The sequence below is a fragment of the Globicephala melas genome, chromosome 2 (genome assembly GCF_963455315.2).
Source record: "Globicephala melas chromosome 2, mGloMel1.2, whole genome shotgun sequence".
NCBI classification, from domain to species: domain Eukaryota; kingdom Metazoa; phylum Chordata; class Mammalia; order Artiodactyla; family Delphinidae; genus Globicephala; species Globicephala melas.
Window position 1 is genome coordinate 61,253,496 of NC_083315.2, and position 24,152 is coordinate 61,277,647.

Consider the following 24,152-nt stretch of genomic DNA (forward strand, 5'->3'; position numbering starts at 1 on the left):
TCTGGTAGAGGGACAGACACAAAAACAACTAATTTGCAGTGTAATGTGGAAGATGCTCCCTAAAGGTACAGACCAGGTATTTTGTTGGTGCAAAGTAGGAGTGATACATTCAAAAAGGAGCAGTAGGGAAGGTGTGCAGAAGGGTGGAGACTCTTTTTTGTCTTGTGGTAAAATTCACATAACATAAAATTCATGATTTTAACCATTTTAGTGTACAATCAGTGGCATTTAGGACATTTACAATGGTGTGAAACCATCAGCACTATCTAGTTCTGGAACATTTTTATCACTCCAAATGGAAACAGCATACCCAGGAGCAGTCATTCCCCATTTTCTCCTCCCCCAGTTTCTGGAAGCCGTTAGTCTACTTTCCATCTCTATGGATTTTCCTGTTCTGGATATTTCATATAAATGGAATCATACAATAGACAGCCTTTCATGTTTGGCTTCATTTGCTTAGCATAATGTTTACAAGATTCATCCATGTAAATAGCATGTCTCATTGGTACTTCATTCTTTTTAATGGTTGACTAATACTCCATTATATAGATATACCACATTTTGTTTACCATTCATCATTTGATGGACATTTGGTTTGTCTCCACCTGGGTGGGGACTCTTGAACAGTGCTTTATTTATCTGAATAAAAATGGCTTTGCATGGGATTTCCCTGGTGGTGCAGTGGATAAGCATCCGCCTGCCAATGCAGGGGACACGGGTTCGAGCCATGATCCAGGAAGATCCCACATGCCGTGGAGCAACAAACCCATGCACCACAACTACTGAGCCTCTGCTCTAGAGCCCACGAGCCACAACTACTGAGCCTGTGCGCCTAGAGCCTGTGCTCCGCAACAAGAGAAGCCACCACAATGAGAAGCCTGTGCACCGCAACAAAGAGTAGCCCCTGCTCGCCGCAACTAGAGAAAGCCTGTGCACAGCAAAGAAGACCCAATGCAGCCAAAAATAAATAAATAAATAAATTTTTAAAAATGGCTTTTCTATCCTTGTAAAACAAAGCAATACAGACTTCCAGGCACCATAGTATATAGTTAAGTTACTACTCCACAGCTTCTTCCATCTCCAAACACATAGCAATGACAGGTCAGATATAAGAAGAGATAACCAAAGAGATAACCAAAAAGAGATAACTGGGATCAAAGACAAGGCAAGCAACTCTGGGGCCAGAAATTTGCAACAGTGAGTAAGGATGAAGCCAGGGTCATGCTGGGCTCCAAGTCTGGACCCAGACAGTCCAGGAGACTCATTCCAACAGAGAAACAGGAGCCAAACAGCTCAGGCACAGAATAGAGTCAGGTTCCCTGCACGAAGCCAGGAGTGAGAGTCAGTGCCCCTTCTTTGAAGGGGGCCTAACAAGGCTGCCACCCTGATGCTTGGTATAATTGTTTCCAGGTTAATAGGAACCTAAGGAGGCAGCTGAACAGACACAACCTCACAAGCAGGAACTGAGCCAAGTCTCCTGCAGCCTCTGTGACGGGATAGCCCTAACGTTGCAGCAGAAGAGGGGCGCTGAAACACCCCTATAAGACTTGGTTCTGGACTGGGGCCTGGGAGGTTAGAGGAAGGCAGCAACACATCCCTTCCACTACTAGAAAGTAAAGGAAAGAGTGGATATATGTATATGTATAACTGATTCACTTTGCTGTGCAGCAGAAAGTAACACAACATTGGAAATCAACTACACTCCAAAAAAAATTGTTTTAATTAAAAAATAAGAAAAGAAAGTAAAGGAAAGATGAAGAAGCAGAGAACTTTCCACTTAAAATGACTTTAAAAAATCAAAAGTCTAAAATACATGAGGAAATACAATTCTAGGAAAGACAACAAAAGCAACAATAGCAATACAAACTCACTTCTGAAAAACTGAATTGTATAAAATAGACTAACAAAAATGTTTTAAAATGATCAGTACTATTATGACCTACAACAACATGGGTGAATATAATTCATGGAATATATTATATGTCATATATAACAATACAGATAATATAATATTGAAAAAAGAAGCTGGACACAAGAATACATAACAAATGCTTACATTGACATAATGTGAAAAAAAAATCAAGACAAACTAATCTACGATGTTAGAAGTCAGGACAGTAGTTACCCTTGGAAGAGGGCCCAAAGGGATGCTAGAAATATTTTATTTAACTTGGGTGCTTGTTACATGGATGCCTTCATTTTGTGAAAAGTCATTGTGTTACATATATAGTCAATCCTCTTTATTTGCAGATTCCATGTTTGCAAATTTGCCTACTCACTAAAATTTATTTGTAACCCCTCCCCCCCACCGCAATCAATACATGCTACACCTCTCTGGTCCTTCATAGACATATGCATTGAAGGGAAAATTCTGAGTCATCAGACACTTGTGGTCTCACCTAAGTGGAACAAGGCAACACTCAGCCTTCTTGTTTCAGCTCTCATACCATAACCTAGGGTCCTTTTTGTAGTCTACCTGCTGCCATGTTTTTCACATTTTTATCTTTTTTGTTGGTGATTTCACTGTTTAAAATGGCTCCCAAGCATAATGCTGAAGTTCTGGCTGGTGTTCCTAAGCTCAAGCTGTGACATGCCTTATGGAGAAAATATATGTGTTAGATAAGCCTCCTTCAGACATGAGTTATAGTGCTGTTGGCTTTGATCAGTTGATGAAATGTGGTGACCAGAGGCTCTCAGGAACCTAACCCTGCATTTCCCCTAGGAGCAATGGTTCAATATTCGTGAATTCAGTGTTCAATTTAAGCAATAAATACATTTTCAATGTAATAAAAACTAAGAAAGTTTATACTTCCAGACCCTCATTAAAATAATTATTAAAGGATTTATTTAATGATAACACAGAAAGTTGTTTAAAATGCAGAGAAATTGACTGGTAAAAAATACTTTTTGTGTAAAAATGTAAAATGGAAATTCTAAAGAAGTGCAACAAGATGGAGGACGAGATGTTCAAAAACTAGTTAAATTATGGCAATGTCTGAAAGTAGGATTAAAATATTTGATAACATCAATTTTGTTAGAAAAGTTAGTTTAGTGTGTATATATTCAACAAATTAGAGAAACTACTAAAAAAAATAGAAGTGTAATCTTTGTTCCAAAGGAGTAGACTAAAACAAGAGGGTTGGGATAAAGAAAAACCTATCAATAAAAAGGAAAAATAAAGAAAAATGGTAAAGAGAAATCATGTGTAACCTGGTACTGAAAATTCAAACATATAGACACTCACAAAAATGTAATCGATTTTTAATAGATTATTAAAAACATAAATTTTCAAATCATACTTTTCAAGTTTAGCTATATGATAAAATTAATTACATTATATAAAGTTAGAATTATAAGATTATCAACTAGAAGATCATTAGACTATAAAATGTTCAAATTATCAGATGAAAACACCACACACACAGGTACACACAAAGAAAAGTAATCGCAGATTATAAAATGAAATATCAGTATAGCAAAATATCAGAAAAGAAGTATTGAAAACAGAAATATGAAAGACCAAATGTATTTTCATATTAATAAATGTAGATATCAACTCACCTGGAGAAAAAGACTATGATCTCAAAGTAAAGTAGAGGAGAACTTTATGAACTTTGTTCACATTTCAACAAGTTTCTGAAGAGAAAAAAATTACATGAGGAAGGGTAACTGATAGAGTAGATCAAAGGAAACTGCAGCCTGGAGAATCTTAGAAGGATGATATAGCCTAGAAGAAATCCAACATGCCCGGCAGAGATGGCATGTATCCCCAGAAGGCAGAGTAAAATGTGGGGCAGAAAACAGATGGATTAACGGAATGTCTATGAATGGAACACCTTCTTACTACTTGAATGTAAAATACCTAGCCACAGGGTGTCTCCTCAAGCAGAAGGTTCTTTCATGGAGAGATTAAATAACTCCTATTTATCTGTCATTTGGGGGCTACTCAGAGTAAAAGTGAACTTCCTATCTGATAACATAAAGCAAAGTTCACCAATTCTACAGCCCAACCCGTTTTATAGCTGCAATCAGTTTTTTAGTGCCTCACTCTTAAATAAAAACCCACAATATTATCAGATATTTGAGAAAAATATCCACCATAAAAAAGAGACAACAAGAAAGGATAAATGACCACAGAGAAAAGAGACAACATAGAGAAGAAAAGAAAAATAATAATTCAAATCTTCAGAGAGACATGAAAATCTATTGCATCTGTAAAACAAGAACAGGTTGCTATGAAAAAAGAAGCAATTAGAGAAAAGAGTGCTTTCAGAAAATAAAAGATATGTTGAACAGATATAAAAGAAAGTAGAGGAGTTGGAAAATAAAGTTGAGGAACTCTCTCAGAAAGTAGGACAAAAAGACAAAGAGGTAGAGCATGTGAAAGAAAAGATAAGAACAATCTGGGAGTTCCAGTAGATCCTACTCAGCCATTCTGACAAGCATACAACATGGAAAAGTAAGAGACATATGGACAATCCTGGACCAATGGAAGCTGGAAGACCATGGATAAATGTGCTCATCTTCTATCCCTGGAGAATACATTTTCATGGTGCTTTCTCTGTGGTTCCCAAAGAAATCTATAGTGGAATGGAGCCCCCCTAGAGTTGCTTACAATGGTAACCAGTTAGATACCTATTCTTGGACTGGCTTTCTCTCCTTCCCTCTTTCATTCTTCCCAGTTCCCCCACCTCTATTTCCAGGAATCATTTCCCAAAATAAACATGCAAGACTTTGTCTTGGTCTCTGTTTTGGGGGTGAATCTACACTATGACATAAAATGTTCCCAAATTTATCATGATTACAAAAAAAAAATCCAGCTTTATTTTTTTATGTGTTTCCAAGTAACCATGTATAATTTATTCTCTAGGGTGTAAACCTAAAAATAGAATTGCTCAGTCACATGTATGTATTTTCCCAATTTTATTAGCAATTGCCAATTTTCTTTCTCATGTGGTTGTACTAATTTACATTGTTGTCCATGCTGTTGAAAATTCACATTTTCCCACATCTTCTTCAATACTGGTGTGGTCTGATTTTAATTCTTGCAAGTAACAGTCATTATTGTTTTGATAGCCATTTCCTTGATCACTAGTGAAATTAAGCATCTCTTCATATGCTCACTGTCCATTTTGTTTTCTTCTTATATGAATTCCTCATTTATATCCTTTTGAAACTCAATTTTCTATTGAGTTTGTCTTTTTGTTATTAATTTATAGCAGTTCTTCATATATTCTAGATACCCATCCTTTATCTGCTAGATATGTTGTGAATATTTTCTCCCAGTGTTTTACTTGTGTTCTAACTTTCCCTATGATAATTAGTTTTTTATTTTTAATGGACTCAAATCTATTTTTTCCTTTATTGTTTGTAATTTTTATGTTTTATTTAAGAAATCCTTCTTTTCTTGGAAGCTCATAATGATATTTACTTATTTTCCCCTCTCACAGTTTTACAGTTTGGTTTCACATTTAGGTCTTTAATACATCTGAAATTAATTTTCATGCATGGTGTGAGGAATCAGTGTTTTTGAGTTAATAAGCATCGAGAAGAAGCTTTTTTTTTTTTCCTTAAATAATGCTTCTTGCAGAAACATCTTGGCATTTTGCACAATGCACGTTTGTCAGACCTAGAAATGGCAGAAAGGTAGCAAAGGAGGGAGGAAGCATGAAGAAACTAGGGATAGTAGAGGCATTTCACATAGCGTCCAAATGTGAGTGCTGAGACCTTGTTTAGGCAAAGCGATCATACAAAAACTACTTTGAAAATGTTTACAGTGGGTCTCAGTGGAACATTAGTGAATATTTTTCCAGCCCCTTACACCCTCTAGTCAGCTGAAATACGTTCAGGGAGATTGTGAAAACTATGAGAAGAGAAAATAAGTAGTTTCACTCTGAACCAAACACAATGAAAAAAGGAGGTCTGCAGCAAGAAGATCACTTTTCAAGGACTAAGCTAAAGGGTTTGGGAATGTTCTGCTATTTTGGAATAGCTACACACCCTATATTCATTCATTCATTCATCCCACATGTTTGTTTGTTTGTTTTTGCGGTACGCGGGCCTCTCACTGTTGTGGCCTCTCCCGTTGCGGACCACAGGCTCAGCGGACGCGCAGGCTCAGCGGCCACGGATCACGGGCCCAGCCGCTCTGTGGCATGTGGGATCCTCCCGGACCAGGGCACGAACCCATGTCCCCTGCCTCGGCAGGCGGACTCTCAACCACTGCGCCACCAGGGAAGCCCTTGTTTGTTTTTTTTAACACACATGTATTGAGCACCTACTTCATTCCAGGGACTATCCTGGGCGCATGTGAGCTATAGAGATGAATAAATCCCTCTCCTTGCCCTCAGTGAGCTCCTTTCTAGGCAAAAAGACGAATACATAAGGAAATAAATCTCCATCCTATGTGATAAATGTAACAAAAGCAACTATAGGGCACCACACAAACTTAGCACAGAGCACAGAGGAATGATGTATCTAGGTCCGGAAGGGGAGGAGGTCAAAGACATGTTCCTAGAGAAGCTAACACATGAGAGATTATTCAGAGGTGAACAGCTGTGCACTAGGTCGACAAGGGATGGACATGAGGAGCCTTTGGAAGACGTTCCAATTTGAGGGAGCAGAGAAAGCAGATATGAGAGGCAATTTTGCCTCCAGGTAGTGAGGGTGGGTTTGAAAATGTCACAGAAACAACATCTATTTCTCCCAATTTTCTATTTTTTCCTCTCTGATTTGAACTTGTCTTAGCTCTGAAGAAAAGATACAGTGTCAGCAAAGAGAACAAACATGGGCTGAAATTTACCTTCTTTTGAATAAATATCTAGATTTCTTTCATTCACTAATAAAGTTTACAGTTAAGCACCTATTGTGTGCCAGGTGCTAGAGACACAAGAGAAATTCTTGTGAAAAGATGGTCATGTTGTACACCTAAAACTAATACAATGTTATATATGAATTGTATTTTTAAAAATAGATAGGCAGTCAGGAATACACACATTGATAAGATAGATCCTCCAGTGAAGAGTTGTACCCAGGTCCAACACGTGTAAAGACAGCACCCAATTCTGTTTGGGAGAATCAGGGAAGAGAAACCAGGGAAGCATGTGGTCCATGAGTTCAAACTTGATAGGTAAATAGAAAGTTTGCCAGGCAGAGAGGTAGGAAGGAGGTCATTCCAGTGGAGGTCGCAAGATGTTATGTGAGAAGACTGATCATAACCTCCCTTCCAGCTGTACTGCCTCATCCACAGCACATAATTCAAAGAAAAGCAAAGCATCCTCTGAAGTACAGAGGCCACTGATTGGACGAGAGGTGGCCTTCTGACAGGAAGACAGTGTCTTGTGAAGTAACTGGGCACAAAGTGCTTTAACCAATTAAGAGGCACTGGAAACTGAATTTAGCCAATCAGACTGAACCCCTTAAGAATTTAGAGAATGCAGCGTGGGCTGTCCAGTCAGAGTAGAAGGATGATGAAGCCTGTGCTCGGAGAGAAGAGGGGACCTGGCTAGAGCCTCTGGTGCCTGGAGTCCCCTTGAGTACTGGATAGCTTCTTGATGCTAGATCCTGTCCACACGTGTGCTTACAATAAAGTCCCTTCCTTTCTCAAGTAGTCTCATAACTCCAGGTCTTGCAGCCAAGCCCTGCACAGCTACTCACACACATATACAGTGTGCAAAGTAATGGAGTGGGTAGCAAAACATTTCAGGGAACCTGTAGTCTAGGGCAACTCCAGGTTAGATATAAGAAAGGTCATAAGAGTTAACATTTACTGAGTGTTTACTATATGCCAGGACGGTTTTAAGTGCTTCACAATATAAACTAACCTAATTCTTAAAAAAACTCCATGAAGTGCTATTAGCCCATTTTACCAGTAAGGAAACCCAGCGATAGAGATGTAAAAAATAATCCCCAAGTTTGCACAGATAGTAAGTGCACAGAGAGCAAAGAATTTGAAGGCAGGCAGTTTGGTTCTAGAGTCCTTGGTGGCTTAGCCACCAAGCCACACCCATTCTGTAGCCTTAAGAGATGTTGCTGGAGAGGTAGGCAGGGGACAGATCATGAAAGACCTTGTATGCCTTGCTAAGGAGTCTGTACAATTCAACAGAGCAGTCCTGCATTTAGCTGCTTTACATATTGCACTTCTGTTGGAAGATTTCCTTTAGATATAGGGTCTGCTTCTAAAACTGTGAAGGCAATGGCGGTGACAGAGGAATTTTGAGCTAGAGAGTGAGGTGGTCTTTTGATCTGCCTTTTAGAAAGATCAAGCTGGCATCGGTGTGGAGAATGAATCGTTGGTATCTGCAACCATAGGCAGGGCCATGGCAGTGGTCCAGATGAGAGGTGAACAGGTCTGATGTAGAGCAGGGTAGCAGGAATGGGTGTGAGATGTATTTAGGAGGGGGACTCAACAGGACAGAAGAGACTGATGGAAGGTGAAGGAAGGAAGTAGGGGGCCTGGGAGCCTGGGACTTGATACTCCATACTCAAGGGCACACCTCATACATGTGCACATTGGTTTGCATGCACACACTATGCGTAGAGGAGCATTATTAACTCCAGGTAGGAAGACACATACTCAGATTCACAAATGCATTTCCACACTAGGTGTGGAAATCTGCAAAGCTCCCTTCCTCCTCTTACTCTCTGTCAGGATCCTGTTCTGAAATTGCTGTTCTATTACAGATAGATTCGTCATAGATCGATCTATCTGCGTGGTTCTCAGCCTGGGGCATCCCACCCCTCCATGAGGGGAGCTCTGAAAATGTGTGGAAGCAATTTTAGTTGTTGCAATGACCTGGACATCCTACTGACCTTTAATATCCAGGGACCAGAGTTGCTAAACGTTGTGCGATAAAAAACTGTTTCACCCCAAATACCAACAGCACCGCCTCTGAGAAATACTGGAAGAACTTTGTAGTCCAAGAGCCCTAGGTTTGAAACTCATCACCTCACTTTACTGGATGGGGCAAATTATCATTTTTGAGCCTCAGTTTCTCTACCTGTAAGATAGGAATCTATTACCCGCCTCCCAGGATTCTTACAAGGATTCTGCAAGGTAACATAATGCTTCACATGTATGGAGTTCTTGGTAAGACTAGTTTCCTTTCCTTGTTTAGCATTGCAGTCCTTTTCTCAACTTCCTTTTTTGGGTCACTAACTAGTGTTCTAATTTCCAAGAAGCAAATGTTGCTCCCACCCCTCTCATGATCCTGGGTGCAGAGCAGACTGTGCAGTCCACTTCAGGGGTAAGTGATTGACAGCAAAATGTCCCTTGAAATAACTCATGAACAGCTTGTGGAAGTTAGCTGTCAGAAATTCCAGTTCAGGAAGAGCTGTTTCCAGCACTAGTGGCTGTCAGCCCATTATATTTATAGAGACAGGGGCAGCATGGACGAATGGATGGTTCAAGCCCAAAATGGGGGTGAAATGATGGAGAGGTCTGTGGCTGAGTTTCCTTACTTCAGAAATCAGAGAGCTAATCTTTCTACAAGGATGTTTGTAAGCCCCTGGGTTGTCTGAAGTTTTTCAACCAGTGTCTTCAAGATGGTAATAACAGACACTTATGTTAGATTAACTCAGTGATTAACTAAAGTGTCTAGCACTGAGCTAAACACTTTATTTACATTACCTCTAAATGTTCATAACCAATTATCAGGGCAATTCTTATATTACTTATTTTATAGATGTGAACATTGAAGCTTGGCAAAGTGGAGTAGCTTGCCCAGCATTACACAGCTACAAATGATCAAGCTCATTTTGACACTGGCTTGTCTTGACTCCGATGCTGTCTCTCTTCACTAATCGCAACAGATGACCAGGAAGGCTTTTGCTGAGTTTTATTTTTGTTCTCTTTAGTCCATGGTTCCCTTGGTGTTTGACAGTGACAGTCCTGACCTCCCTTGAAGCTGTGTGTCTGGTGGTGGGAATCCCCCTGTCCATGTACAGTGATGGGCTGGGTGTCAGCGAGGATCCCTGGGCTATGGGGTGCCCAGCACCAGTGACTGAAGGTAGACCAGACTGCTGTATGTGATGGTGTCTGCTAAATGATAATAACTATAATTGTGGCTGAGGTCACTGCTGCAGTGTAAGAGCCACTGACCACCTGATTGATTGGGTGACCACCCTGATTGATTAATAATTGTGCCATACTGCTCATTAAACATTTTAAAAATTTATTTATTTTACTTTTGGCTGCACTGGGTCTTCGTTGGTGCTCGCGGGCTTTCTCTAGTTGTGGTGAGTAGGGGTTACTTTTCGTCGCAGTGCGTGGGCTTCTCATTGCAGTGGCTTCTCTTGTTGTGGAGCACGGGTTCTAGGTGCACGGGCTTCAGTAGTTGTGGCGCACGGGCTTAGTTGCTCCGCGGCATGTTGGATTTTCCCGGACCAGGGCTCAAACCCGTGTCCCCTGCATTGGCAGGCAGATTCTTAACCACTGTGCCACAAGGGAAGCCCTCATTAAATATTTTGAATATCACCCCTAATTGTATTATTAAATTAAGGCTGATTTCAGAATGCTGGCCTCATTCTACACATTACTATGAAAAAGTCTAGTGAAAGGAGTTTGCTACTTTTTGTTGCATTTAGAACACTATTATTATAAATATCAAAGAGCATTTTTACATTTATGGTTTCTAAATTCCCAAAGAAATACTAGTTCATTGTAAGTAAAAATTTGGAATACACTTAAATACATTTATCTGTTAGCTGCCTAGCCAGGACTCTAGCAATACCCAAGATCTTTTTCAGATATCTACCCCTCCCCATGGTAGCCCATCTGCTTTGGGTGGGCCTTGCTTGTCCCGAGATAATCAGGATAATGATTCACAAATGGAGACGTGACACAATATGACCAAGGAGACTCAAGTGTCAGTGGTCTGGGCCATATGAGAAAAAATTTTCCTCTTCTTTTGAAAGAGCTGCCAGGAGAGAGGTCCTCTCCCTGGGACATCATGGTAAGTATCAGCAAAGCTTAGAACTTCTGTAGCCACTTTGGCACCATGAAGGGAGCCAGCCTTGGGGTAAAGCTGGAGCCTTGGAAGGCAGAACAGAAAGAGGGAAGGAAACCAGTCTCTGAAGGGGAGCAGCATCGCTGAACCTTTGAACAAAATCGGCCCTGAAGCTCTCCTCACCCCTGTCCTTTTCAGTTATGTGAGCCCATAAATCCCCTGTATTTTTCAATCCAGTTCGATTTGGGTTTTCTATTTCTTGCAACTCAAAGCATAGTTGTTGGTTAACTGCCATAGAAATCTAAAAGGAAAAAAAAAAAAAGCAAGCTCAAAGCAGCCTACTATCAAATCAAGACACGTTGTGAAGGCCGTTGGGCCTGCATGGCAATATTTAAAGTGACCCTCATTTCCTTCAGCTAGAGAACAGATTGTGCTAAAAAATCAGGCCAAGATTTGATTGTGAAGGAAAATGAATTCATAGCCCTAACAAATCTATGCTAAACTCAGGGCCCTGGTAAGATGAGATCAGGACCCTGACACATGGGATAGGGATATTTGGGTAGATGCCTTTGAGAATCCGGAATCCACTGGGCCAGCAGGGGTGCCCCCCACCAACTTCTAGGAGAGCAGCCTTCCATTGCCACCCCTAGATTGATAACTAGGGTCAGGTTTCAGCATGGCTCAGGGGGAAAATATTGTCCTTCCTATGGAATAAAAGAGATTATTCCCCAAAAGAGCCGCAGAACATAGCAAATATGTGAAAAAACATATATGGGGATGGACCTCAAGATTACTGGACAAAAAGATTTGAATATAAGGCTGGTATGGAAGATTTAATGATATGGAGACACTTCCATTACTTTGTCTTTAATATCATGGCAAGGGTGCCTGGAGCTGGCACTAAGAAGCTGTTGGAATGGCTCCTTGAAGATTGGAACCAATGATGGTCTATAGGAAATAAGGTGGAGGTGCCTTAGCAGAGTGTTAAGGAGGAGGTCAAAACCCTCAAAGAGGTAAGTATTAGAATGGGCTTATTATGTAATACCAGAGAGCACTCCAGTTGACTGTGTTCCCTGGGAAGGCCCGGAAGACACTTTCATTAAGGCAATGAGGAATATCCTAGTGAGGGGGCTCAGTGTGGTCTGCCTTCTGTAGGCCAGGGTTGATGGTACGAGATGCTGCTGCAGATCTGGCAGCCCTAGCATCAACGGGATGATAGAATTCTGGAATAGAGAGGTCAGGAGGCAGCACATAACTTCAGAGACAATGTGGGTGTAATTACCATAATGCACATCAACACTTTTTATTTTGTGTTTGTTTTTTTAATAGTCACCCTAGTGGGTGGGAAATGGTATCTCATTGTGGTTTTAATTTGAATTTCCCTGATGGCTAATGAAAGACTCACTTTTCTTGCTTGTAAGCTTGACCACACATTAAAAAATATATAATGGTTGTTATATTTTATGTCCAAGTCTTTGTAGTGGACATCCCCAGAATACTTTTCCCACCACAACACAGAGTCTTTCTCTGCAGTCAAGGATTATTCGGCTTAAGGAAAAAAAAAGATTAGAGTTAAGCATAGAGATGCACGGCTAGAGGGAGCAGTATGTTTTAGATTAGCCAGAATTTGTATCAGGAGAGGATTTCACATAAAAGTTTTTGACATATGGAGTAACTGGCATAGAAAAGAGATGGCTATTGGCAAGGCAAGAGTTTGTTGAGGAGATGGCCTCTCCAATTACAACAGAATGCTCATTATGGGAGCATATATTTGGAGAGACATGGAAACTGCTCAAACCTAGCTTCTCCTATGTCCAGAACCTTCTCAAGCTCTAGATCCTAAAACCATATTTTGAAATTTGGGATTTAAACTGTATCCAAGCAACCATCCAGATTACCCACTGGGTTGTCAGTATGACAACACAGCTGTAAATCATTCATTCATTGATTCACTCATTCATTCAAGAACTAGTTTTCGAGCACCAAGGACCAGCATTGAGAACAGTGGCAGACACAGGATATATGGGACTCAACAAAACAGAGCAGGTCCCTGCTCTCCTGAGTCTTATGTTATAGCAACACCAAATACACAGCACTAGATGGCCTCTGAGCATTCCTGGACCTGCCCCTCTCCCTCTTGCACAGAGTTTCTACCCTCACACAGGACAGTCACTTCTTTAAAGCTCCCATGGCATGCTCTAAGAATGCAGTTAGAATGATCCAGATAGAGACTATCAAGTGTGCACTTTCACAAAGAGACAATCTCGATTTAATTAGAGCAAAGATGCCATTAACCCATTATTCAATCAACTGAAAGTCCCTCTAACCTAAAAATTTGGAAATGCAAATGAAGGCAGACACAGTTGGAGAGATTTTTAATATCTAAGTGTCCAAGGGTCAAATAACAGCTCACTCCACATGCACAGTTCATAGTCTCCAAGACTTTTCCCAGTAATTACTATAAAAAGCTTTGAGATACCTTGAGCATAATCACACTTCCAGGAAAACAAATTAGACAGCACATTAATTACACTGGTTGCTGAAAATATCGGGGGGGGGGCAGGGGGACCAAATGAAGAAGGATTGGGGCCTTTGGGATAGCCAGGATGGAATAGTGTACTTCAACTTGAAAAAATGCAAACCAGGACATCTGGGAGAACCGTCATCTGGAACCCAGATGGTCACAGGGAAGAACACTGCTGACAGAGAACCCAATGATTAAAGGGGGATTCGGCAAAGCCACCGAGTGCAGATCTCTGGGCTGGGCCCCATAGAGGAAGCATGACCTTACCGTGCAGAAGCCCTGGCCGTGATGAGCCATGGGGTGAAGCTCTCCTGAATGCCAAATCAGAAAGGGCAGAGAGACACACTGACTGAATTGATACACTCCAACCTGAATGATTCTCTGAGGGCAAACCCATCGTTGTCCCCCCAATTGGCTGGAGTTTACCCACATCACTGCCATTCTCCATGCTGTAATATCTTCCATTCTTTTTCCATTTATCAATTTCTGTTTATCCTTCAAGACTCAGTTCCAATGTGATTTCTTGGACCAGATAGCCCACAATTGCTCTCTCCCTTCCCCAAGCATTGGTGGCTTACAGAGTCCATATACTGATCATGGACTGTCTTGGGTAGGGAATGGGACCTTTATTCAGCTCCACCCATCCCCATCTCACTCCCAGCTCCTTCTCACTCAACAGCCCTCCTAGGCTGGCCATTCAATTAATGACCACCCAACCCTCATTTAACAAATGACCAGTCAGTATTGCTTGAGCTCTTTCTTTGTGCCAGCCCCTGTGCACAGGGGCTGAGAATATAGTGCCTAGCAGACAAGACTTACATGGTTCTTGCCCTCTCAGAGCTTATACTCTATGTCTCTTAGGTCATTCTCTTCTTGACTGAGAGGAAATAAAACGTACAATCACAAGAGCTGGTCACACCAGCCAGGACTTTTAGGTCCAAAAGGGCCATTCAGGTAATGTGGAGCAGAGCAGGGAAATAAGAGGAGATCAATCTTAGAGAAATCAGGGTCAAGTCTCCAGTCTCAGTTCCTAATACTCCCTGGACCATCAGCATGGGGCTGGAACCCTAGGAGAAGGAGAAGGCTTTTTTTACCTGCCCTAGTGATGACCGAGGTCACCCGGAAATGGTCTTCTCTCAGCTGTGCTGCTAATCCTTTCTGATTCGAACTATCGATGCGTGGGCTGAGACAAATGTAAAGTAGATTGAGAAGAGTCTTTACACTGGAAGTAGGAGGTCTGGATTCTATTCCTGGTGCTGATGATTGAGCCTTGGATGAGTCATTTAAAGCTCTCAGACTCAGTTGCCTCATCTGAAAATGGGGATGGGCCTAAATCAGAAGGTCTCTTAAAGTTCTTTCCGAGTACAATTCTGAAATATAATACCCAGGGAAGTACATAAAACACGAATGTAGATTTTAATCATTGTCATGTAGTGAACACCAGATAATCAACAGGTCAAGAAAGAATATTTCTAGCACCATTGATGCACCTCTATGTGTCCCTTTCTAATCACAACCCCCTTTCTCCCCGAGAGGTGTATGCTATCCTGATATGTACAGTAATCACATCCTACCAAAGTATGCAAGCCTAGATGAGGTAGTTTAGTTTTACTGGTTTTTACACATCATATGGATGGAATCATGTAGTGTTTATTCCTTTGTTTCTGGGTTCTTTTGGTCAAAATTGTGTTTGTGAGACTCATCTGTTGTTGAATATAGCTGGGTTCCTTTTTGTTGCTGTATAATATTCCATTGTGTGTATATACCACAGTTTATCCATTCTACTGTTGATGAACATGGGGGTTTCCAGTTTGATGCTTTTGCTGGCAATGCTGCTATGAACTTTCTTGCCCATGTACGTTCTTATTCGGGAACTTCTGAGTCACAGAGTTAGCAAATCTTCGACTTTATTTGAAAATGCCAGTTTTCCAAAGTGGTTGTACCACATTACACTCTCATTAACAGTGTAAGAAAGTTCCCCTTGCCCTACACCCTAGCCAATGCCTAGTGCTGCCAAACTTTGGAATTTTATTTAACCCATCTGATGGACGTGTAATAGAATCTCATTGTGGTTTTAATTTGCATTTCCTTGATGATTAATAAGATTGAATCCCTTTCCTTAAGTATATTCACCATTTCGACCTCCTGTTTTTTACAATGCATCTGTTCGAGTACTTTTTACCATTTTTAAAATTATGTTGTCTTTTTCTTACTGATTTGTAGGTGTTCTTTATATAATGTCAGTGTGGAAAATATCTCCCTCCACTCTGTGTCTTGTTTACTCACTCTCTTAATAGTGTTTTTTGTTTGTTTGTTTGTTTGTTTTGCGATACGCAGTCCTCTCACTGTTGTGGCCTCTCCCGTTGCGGAGCACAGGCTCCGGACGCACAGGCTCAGCGGCCATGGCTCACGGGCCCAGCCGCTCCGCAGCATGTGGGATCTTCCCGGACCGGGTCGCGAACCCGTGTCCCCTGCATCGGCAGGTGGACTCTCAAACACTGCGCCACCAGGGAAGCCCTTAATAGTGTTTTTGATAAACAAAAGTTTTTAATGTTGAATAATTTTCTCTTTTATGGGTGGTGCCTTTTGTGTGTATTATGAAAATTTTTCCTACCCTAAGGTCATGAAGGTATTCTCCCATATTATCTTTTAGAGACTTTATTATTCTACCTTTAATTTTTAGGACTCCAATCTACCCAGAATGTTCCAATCCATCCAAAAAACTTTATTTTTGTAGATGATGTGGTAATAGGGTCAGTTTTTTTCCACATGGATACCCATTTATATGATCACCTCCCATTTCTCATATCTTTTCCCCAATAATCTGCAATATTATTTTTCTCATATGTTAAGTGTCTATCTATGCACAAGTCTATTCCTGAGTTCTCTATTCTACTCCATTGGCTCAATTTTCTATCTTTGCAAAAGACCACACTGTCTTAATTGCCATAACTTCATAATAAATCTTGATATCTGCTAGAACAAATTCCCTTATCTTGTTCTTTCATAAGAATGTCTTGGATAATCTTCACTTTCTACACTTCCACATAAATTTTAGAATCATCTTGTCATGTTGTATAAAAGCATCTTGTGATTTTAACTGGGATTGCACTGAATCTAGTGATCAATTTAGGGAGAATTTATATGTTTACAATATTGGCTTCCAGTCCATGAACATGGCATATACCTCTATTTATTTAGGCCTTCCTTAAATCTCTCAAAAATTTACAGTTACCTTCATTGAGGTCTTGTGCTGAAGCATCCACAACAGCTGCTGACCTCAGAACTACCCCAGTGCTCCTCTCTGGCACCATCATTCACCCCAGGTTTCTCTTTCCACTCAAGCCCAAGCCAATTCAACAGGGATAAAGACTCTTCCTCCACCTCTACCTTCCCAAGCCATCTACCTCTTCACCATTTCTCTTTTAAGCTATCCCACATGCTGTAACCAACCTCTACACCAACTCAACAATGAGCAACATTCTCTGTTAGCCCTGATGCTCCTTGCTGGTGCCACACAAAGTTGCTGGCGAGTGGCCTTGATACGTTGGCCGTATACATCCCCACAGTAATGCTCCAGCATCAGAAAGGTCAATTTCTCAAGAGATACTCAGCGCCCTCAAGAATTCTACAAGTCTACATTTCCTGTCCAAGGTCTGGGGATGCCTACAAGAAGCACTGGAGCCAAGGAGGCTGGCATAGACACTGATGGAAGGTACTCCTTCACCTCTCTCTGTGCAATGCACAAATTCTCTACAGGACAGATTGACATATTGTATGTGGTCCACATTCCCTTAGTTAACTCAGGCTCATCATGTGACTTCTTTTAGCTTTAGTTTCCTCATCTGTAAAATTGGGATAACACCTGCCCTGGCAAATACCGTAGATCAGCTGGTTCAGCATTCATTTCAACCATATTATCTCCTGCCTCACTGTACCACAGAGGCTGGTAAGTGAAATACTTAAATTTTAGTTTCTTTTTCAGATAGAGGTGGCCATGACATGACACAGCTCTAGCTGATGAGATGCAGGCAGAAGGCCCCAGGGAGGCCTTCCCTTCTAGAATAAAAGGCAATGCCTGATAAGGAGGAGGCTGTTGATTATACCCTTTACTTTTTATCTCCCTCAATCCCCTTTTTTCTGCCTGGAACATGGGATGTCTAGAGGTGCAGCATCCATTCTATTTTACTCAAGGAAGAAAAACACACTAATGGTGGTAAAACATGTGGAGAGAAGAAAACTAGTTCTTCATAATGACCTTGACCAGCCATACAGTCCTGAATTTTCTAACCTGAACTTATTCATACAGGAAAAAAATAAACTCCTTACTTGTCTAAGTGGAAGGGTTTTCTAATGCTCATGGCCAAAAGCATTCTTAATACACTTATATCACAGGGTTGTGATGAGAAACAAAGGCAGTGTGTGGAAAGCCCCAACAGTACCTTCTGCAACTATTAACACAGACCCCTGCGTGTGAGCCTGTTGCTGTTTTAACAGACTAGAAACTTCCCGAAGACAAGGCCCAAGAAAAGGCACTGGGCACACAGTGGACGTAAATACAGACTGAACTGAACTGAACTGAAATGAACTCTCTCTTGGGCAAAATGTTACATACAGATATACCTGTTTTGGGCTTTGCTTTATTGCATTTTTTACAAATTGAAGGTTTATGGCAACCCTGCGTCAAGTAAGTCTATTGGGACCATTTTTCCAAGAGCATTTGCTCATTTCATGTCTTCTGTGTCACATTTTTGTAATCTCGCAATATTTTAAACTTTTTCATTATTATTATATTTGTGATGTGATCAGTGATCTTTGATGTTATTTTGCAAAAAGATTGCTACTTGCTGAAGGCTCAAGTGATGGTTAGCATTTTTAGCAATAAAGTATGTTTCATTAAGGTATGTACATTGTTTTTAACAATTTTAACATTGTGTTTAACAATGCTTTTGCACACCTAGTAGACTACAGTATAGTGTCAACATAACTTTTATGTGCACTGGGGAACCAAAAATTCGTGTGACTCACTTTATTGCGATATTTGCTTTATTGCAGTGGTCTGGAACCAAACCCACAGAATCTCTGAGGTCTGCCTATACTTAGGGGATCTAGCAGAGGGTGGATGCATCAAGCAGTTCAGTGCAACAAACATAAATCATTCTAAGTATTTTGTGCAGAAGGAGATTTAACACAAGGAATTAGGTATGTTTTGGGAAGAGATTTGTGGTGTAGAAGTCAGGGTTCTGCCACCAGGCTGCTGAATAAATGAACACACCACTGAAGCTATCAGGAATGCACTACTGCTGCCAATTCTACAGACACCACTGGACCACAAAGCTGGGCACTGGACAGTGGAAGCCTGAGTCTAGCTGCTGCCATAGCCTTTAAACCCTATCAACCTTGCTTACCACCGGCAGCTGTAAGATGGCCTCCCCCTCACTTCTTATTTCCAAGTATAATTTGAGAGCATTTATTGGCGACAGCTACTTTGAATCCAGGAGCTTAGCTGCAAAGGAGTCTAAGAAACGTAGCTTTTATCTTTTTCATCAATCTAACTAGAAAGTAGAATGGAAGTTGAGAGGCCAATCTTCCCCAGCAGGGACATGGCGAGGAGAGGAGAGGAGAGGGGTAATAGGAGGGGAGGGAGGGAAACTGCGATCTGTGCTTTTCCTGCAGTTCTGTTGGAGGCACCAAGGAAAGGGGACCAACCATGGTATTTTCTAATCACTGATGGTTTTGCAAGAATAACTTCTGACAGGCCAGCTGACAGCTCCTGGGAAAGGAGTAAAGCAGACCACATGCTCATATGTGTCTCATTCTCTTAGTGAAACAGAAACAAATAAGCATGAGCTGGGGGAAGCCATACCGAGGAGAGCAGCCTCTGTGAATTGACATGCTCCTGTCACTTTTCTTTTGTCTGGCTCCACTGCCCTTTAGAGGGTTTGCAAAGGGAAGCCAGGGGAGGGGAGAGAGGCTGGAGCTGCCCTTTTACTATGCTCTCTCATCCTGGGCTTGGTCAGGGAGACACTGCCTGTCTGAGACTTCTCTGGAAATTCTGTGAGGGCCTCTACTCACCTAGCATCTCTCCAACCAGCGCCCAGAGTTGCCATTATGGCTTCTGCAACACTGTGTGCCAGGCCCTGTGCTGACTGCTTTGTGTATGGGTTTCATTCAATTGTCGACAAACATTCATTTAACAAACATGGGAAAGGTAGAATGCCTTTCGTATAGTAGGCTCTGGTCTAGATGAACAAAGGAAACAAGAATATCTGCCCTTATGATAGATGGAAATGAGAGTCAGTCATGATATAAATGAGAGTCCTCAGATGCGGGAATTTTCCCATTTCTTTATTTTCACAGGCCAGAATAAATCAGTCTCTGAAGCACCTCAACCCTTTAACATACAAAGAACTGCTCACCATGTCTACCCCAGTGCTTTGGTTCCTTTTCCCTCACTATTGGGCTGTACTTGGATCCGAAGGGTTATCTGGAGTCCGCTCCTCAGCCCCATGTGGTTAACGCGGTTCTTCCTGCATCTTTTCCTGTCCCCCGTCTCCTGCACTGCTATTCTTTTTTTATTATTATTAGTTATTTTTATTTATTTTTGGCTGCGTTAGGTCTTCGTTGCTGTGCGGTCTTTCTCTAGTTGTGGCGAGCGGGGGCTACCCTTCGTTGCGGTGCGCAGGCTTCTCATTGCGGTGGCCTCTCTTGTTGCAGAGCACACGGACTTCAGTAGTTGTGGCTCTTGGGCTCTAGAGCGCAGGCCCAGTAGTCGTGGAGCATGGGCTTAGCTGCTCCGCGGCATGTGGGATCTTCCCGGGCCAGGGCTCGAACCCGTGTCCCCTGTATTGGCAGGCGGATTCTTAACCACTGAGCCATCAGGGAAGTCCCTGCACTGCTATTCTTTTTTTTTTTTTGCGGTACGCGGGCCTCTTACTGTTGTGGCCTCTCCCGTTGCGGAGCACAGGCTCCAGACGCAGGCTCAGCGACCATGGCTCGTGGGCCCAGCCGCTCTGTGGCATGTGGGATCTTCCCAGACTGGGGCACGAACCCGTGTCCCCTGCATCGGCAGGCGGACTCTCAACCACTGCGCCACCAGGGAAGCCCTGCACTGCTATTCTTGATGGAGTATTGACTCACCCATTATAGCCATCTACCTACTGACCACCTCTCTTGTGCCATTCCAGCCTTCCTCCAAATCAGTTTGACCTACTGTCTCGAAGGTACATGCCACCCATGACACAGTGGGGCCTTCACTTGCAGAAGGACCCCTGGATGTGGGTCTTCTGCTTGTGTGAGCGTTCCTCAGAGAAATTCTCCCATTTTCTGAGAGGAAAAATAGCTTGTCAGAGAGGCAGCTGTAAATCCTGAGGACACTGTCCCAGTGGGGCCTGATCTATATCATCATGAATTCTAACTGCAGCTGGACAAAGAGGAAATGCACCCTGTTCTAATAGTGGTGGTCACCATCCTCCTGCATCCTCTCTAGATGAATCTAGCCTGCATACAAGCCCATGCTGAAACTCAGAACCATCAACACATTAAAGGAGAAAATTCATATGACTTTCTTAAGAGATGCAGAGAAAGCAGTTGATTCAATACCCATTCACGATTAAAAACAAAAAACCTCTTAGTGCAATAAGACTAGGAGGGAGCATCCTCAACCTGATAAAGGATACTAATCAAAAAGTTACAGCAAATGTGTTAGAAGCATTCCTTTGAGAGTTAGGAATAAGACAAGAATGGCCACCAATACGACTTCTTTTCAATAAGGTACTGTGAGCTCCTAGCCAGTGCAGAAGAAAAAAAAAGATCTTGGAAAGAAAAAAACATACCTCTAATAAAGCATAAGGCAATTAGTACAGAGCTGTCAAAATGTATTAAAAATAAAGAAGCAAAACCATCATAATTTACCGAGAAATTTGCATTAGAAAATTATTTGCATAGAAAAATCCAAGACAATCCACAGTAAAATTATTAGAACTAAGAATAGAAGATGAAAATGCTCAAATATCAATTTCAGTCATATACAGTAGCATTAATACTTATAAAATATAATTTAAAAATACAAGTAAAACAGCGAAACAAAAACAAAAGTAATAATTAAGAATAAACCTAACCAAAACATTCAGGGCATTTAATGGAGAAAATCACAAAACATTATTGAAAGATTTTAAAAAAGACCTAAGTGTGTGTGTGTGTGTGTGTGTGTGTGTGTGTGTGTGTGTGAGATATGTTTTATATATATGTTTATATATATATATAATATTTATATTTGACTAAACCCAAAATTGTAAAGATGGCAGTTATCTCCAAATAAATATCTACAATCAATATATTTTCAGGCAAAATCTCAATAAGGTTTTTAGTGAAACAAAACAATTTGATCCTAACATTTACCTGGAATAGTGAAGGATAAAAAACAGCCAAGAAAGATCTGAAGGAGAGACTCCCCTGACCAGATATCAAGATTTAGTCTAAAGCAATGGTAGCTAAGAGAGTGTGTTATTGGAATAAACATTGACAAATTGAAAACCCTACATAATAGAGAGCCCACCAACATGCCTGTGCCTATATGGATGTTTCATGTCTTATATGATAGAGTAGAATTTTGAATCAGAAGTAAGTGGTGCTGAAAACATTGGTTATACTTATGTAAAAAATTAGAACTGTAGCTCATACCATACACAAAAATAAATTCCAGATGGATTAAATGATCTAATTGTGAAAGGCAAAACCGTAGAACTTTCAGAGGAAAATATAAAAGAATATCTATGTGACCTTGGAGTAGAAAAGGATGTCTTAAGTTAGGGAAGAAAGGCATCAACAACAATAAAAATCAGATAAATTCAACTACATTAAGAATAAAAACTTTTGCACAAAAAAGATAACTACTGAGAAATCAAGTTTTTGACTGCGGGAAGAGCTATGCAATACATAAAACCAACAAAGGGTCAGTATATAGAATATACAAAGAACTTCTACAAATCAATGAGAAAAGGACCAACAATGCAAAGGTGAAAAGGAAGCTTCAGTGGCCAATACAAGGGAAAAGATGCACGGCCTCACAAATAATCAGTGAAATGCAAAATTAAAACAATATGGCGTATCAGTTCATACTCAACAGATGGGTAAAAATTAAGAAGTCTGATGTATACAGCAGAAACTAACACAACATTGTAAAGCAATTATACTCTAATAATGATGTATTAAAAAAAGAAGTCTGATGCAACACAGACTCTTATACAACTGCTTTGGAGAGGAGCTACTAAATATAAGATGTGTACACCCTAGAAATCAACAATTATTTTATTACCAGCTATATAGAAATCCAGCTATATACATGTGCATGAGAAAACATAAAAAATTTTCATTTTAGCATAGTTTGTGTTAGAGAAATGTTGGAATCGACATAAATGTCCATCAACAGAAGAATAAATGAATAAGTGTGATATAATCAGGCTCAACATAGATAAATCCTGCAAAAATGTGAGTGAAAGAAAGCAAATTGCCAAAGGATACTTAGGTGTGATACCATTTATATAAAGTTAAAAAATATGCAGTCCACAGGGAGATCAGCTCAGTGCTTTGTGACCGCCTAGAGAGGTGGGAGAGGGAGGGTGGGAAGGAGGCGCAAGAGGGAGGGGATATGGGGATATACACATACAGCTGATTCACTTTGTTATACAGCAGAAACTAACACAACATTGTAAAGCAATTATGCTCCAACAAAGATGTTAAAAAATAAAATGAAATAAAATAAAAATATGCAATCCAGTACTAATTATCATTTACAGATAACGTACCTCTGTAGTTTAGATATTAAAACGTTCATAGGAATGATGAACACCAAATTGAAGCTAGTGGTTACCTCTGAGGAGAAAGGGAATTGCAGACCATTCATGAAGGCTTCAGCTGTATCCATAATATTTTATTTCAGTTTATTAAAAAGGTCTGAAACAAAGATGGCAAAATGTTAATATTTGCCAAGCTGAGTGGTAGGTACATGGATGTTTGTTCAACTATTTTATATACTTTTTTTGGTTCCTGAACTTATCTCCTAATTTTTAAAATTATATGGAAAAGAGCTACCATACAAGTCAAGCTATAAATTCTCAGTAACTCTTCTGTCATCTGTCATCCCAGTCACGCTTGATCGTCTAATCCCCAGTCTTCCTGGTGTAACCGGACCTTAAATAGAACCGTCTTTGTGGAAGGGAGGGTTGGAACAGTCCACATCAAAGTAGCCATACCATGTGTTGCATGCACAGTTGGAATCCTGGAAAGGATTAATTAGTCCTTTATTTCAGGTTCAAGTGCTATTATCCAAATTTTATGGAGCTGGTTAGGAAAGTTACTTGCGTCTGGGGCCCTTCATGGGTGTTCTTGCTGCCTTCCTCCTGCACTCTCCGGGAGAAGCATGTGGCCACCCTCCCAGGAGGCAGGCATGTCTCTGCCTCGCCCCCATCTTCCTATCCTTTTTCATTTCATTTTATTATTTTTAACTTTGTATTAGGAAAGATTTCAAACATATAAAAAGTAGAGTGACTGGTGAAATGAACCCTCATATCATCACCCAGCTTCAACAACTATTAATACTTTGCCAATCTTATTTCATCTATCTCCATGATTTTTTTTTTGCTGCAGTGTTATAAAGCAAATCCTAGACACCATTTCATCCA

The 24,152-nt window shown here is 40.8% G+C and overlaps 1 protein-coding gene across 1 annotated transcript in view; it reads right to left on the reverse strand.

Annotated features, from left to right (window-relative positions):
• REC114 (REC114 meiotic recombination protein) overlaps positions 1-23,410 on the reverse strand; it is a 126,245-nt gene extending 102,835 nt beyond the window's left edge. The window contains exon 1 of the mRNA XM_060294016.1: positions 23,342-23,410. Within this exon, the coding sequence (XP_060149999.1) occupies positions 23,342-23,395 (54 nt within the window). The 5' untranslated portion in view covers positions 23,396-23,410. The remainder of the gene's footprint in view (positions 1-23,341) is intronic.
• Positions 23,411-24,152: the final 742 nt, after the last annotated feature.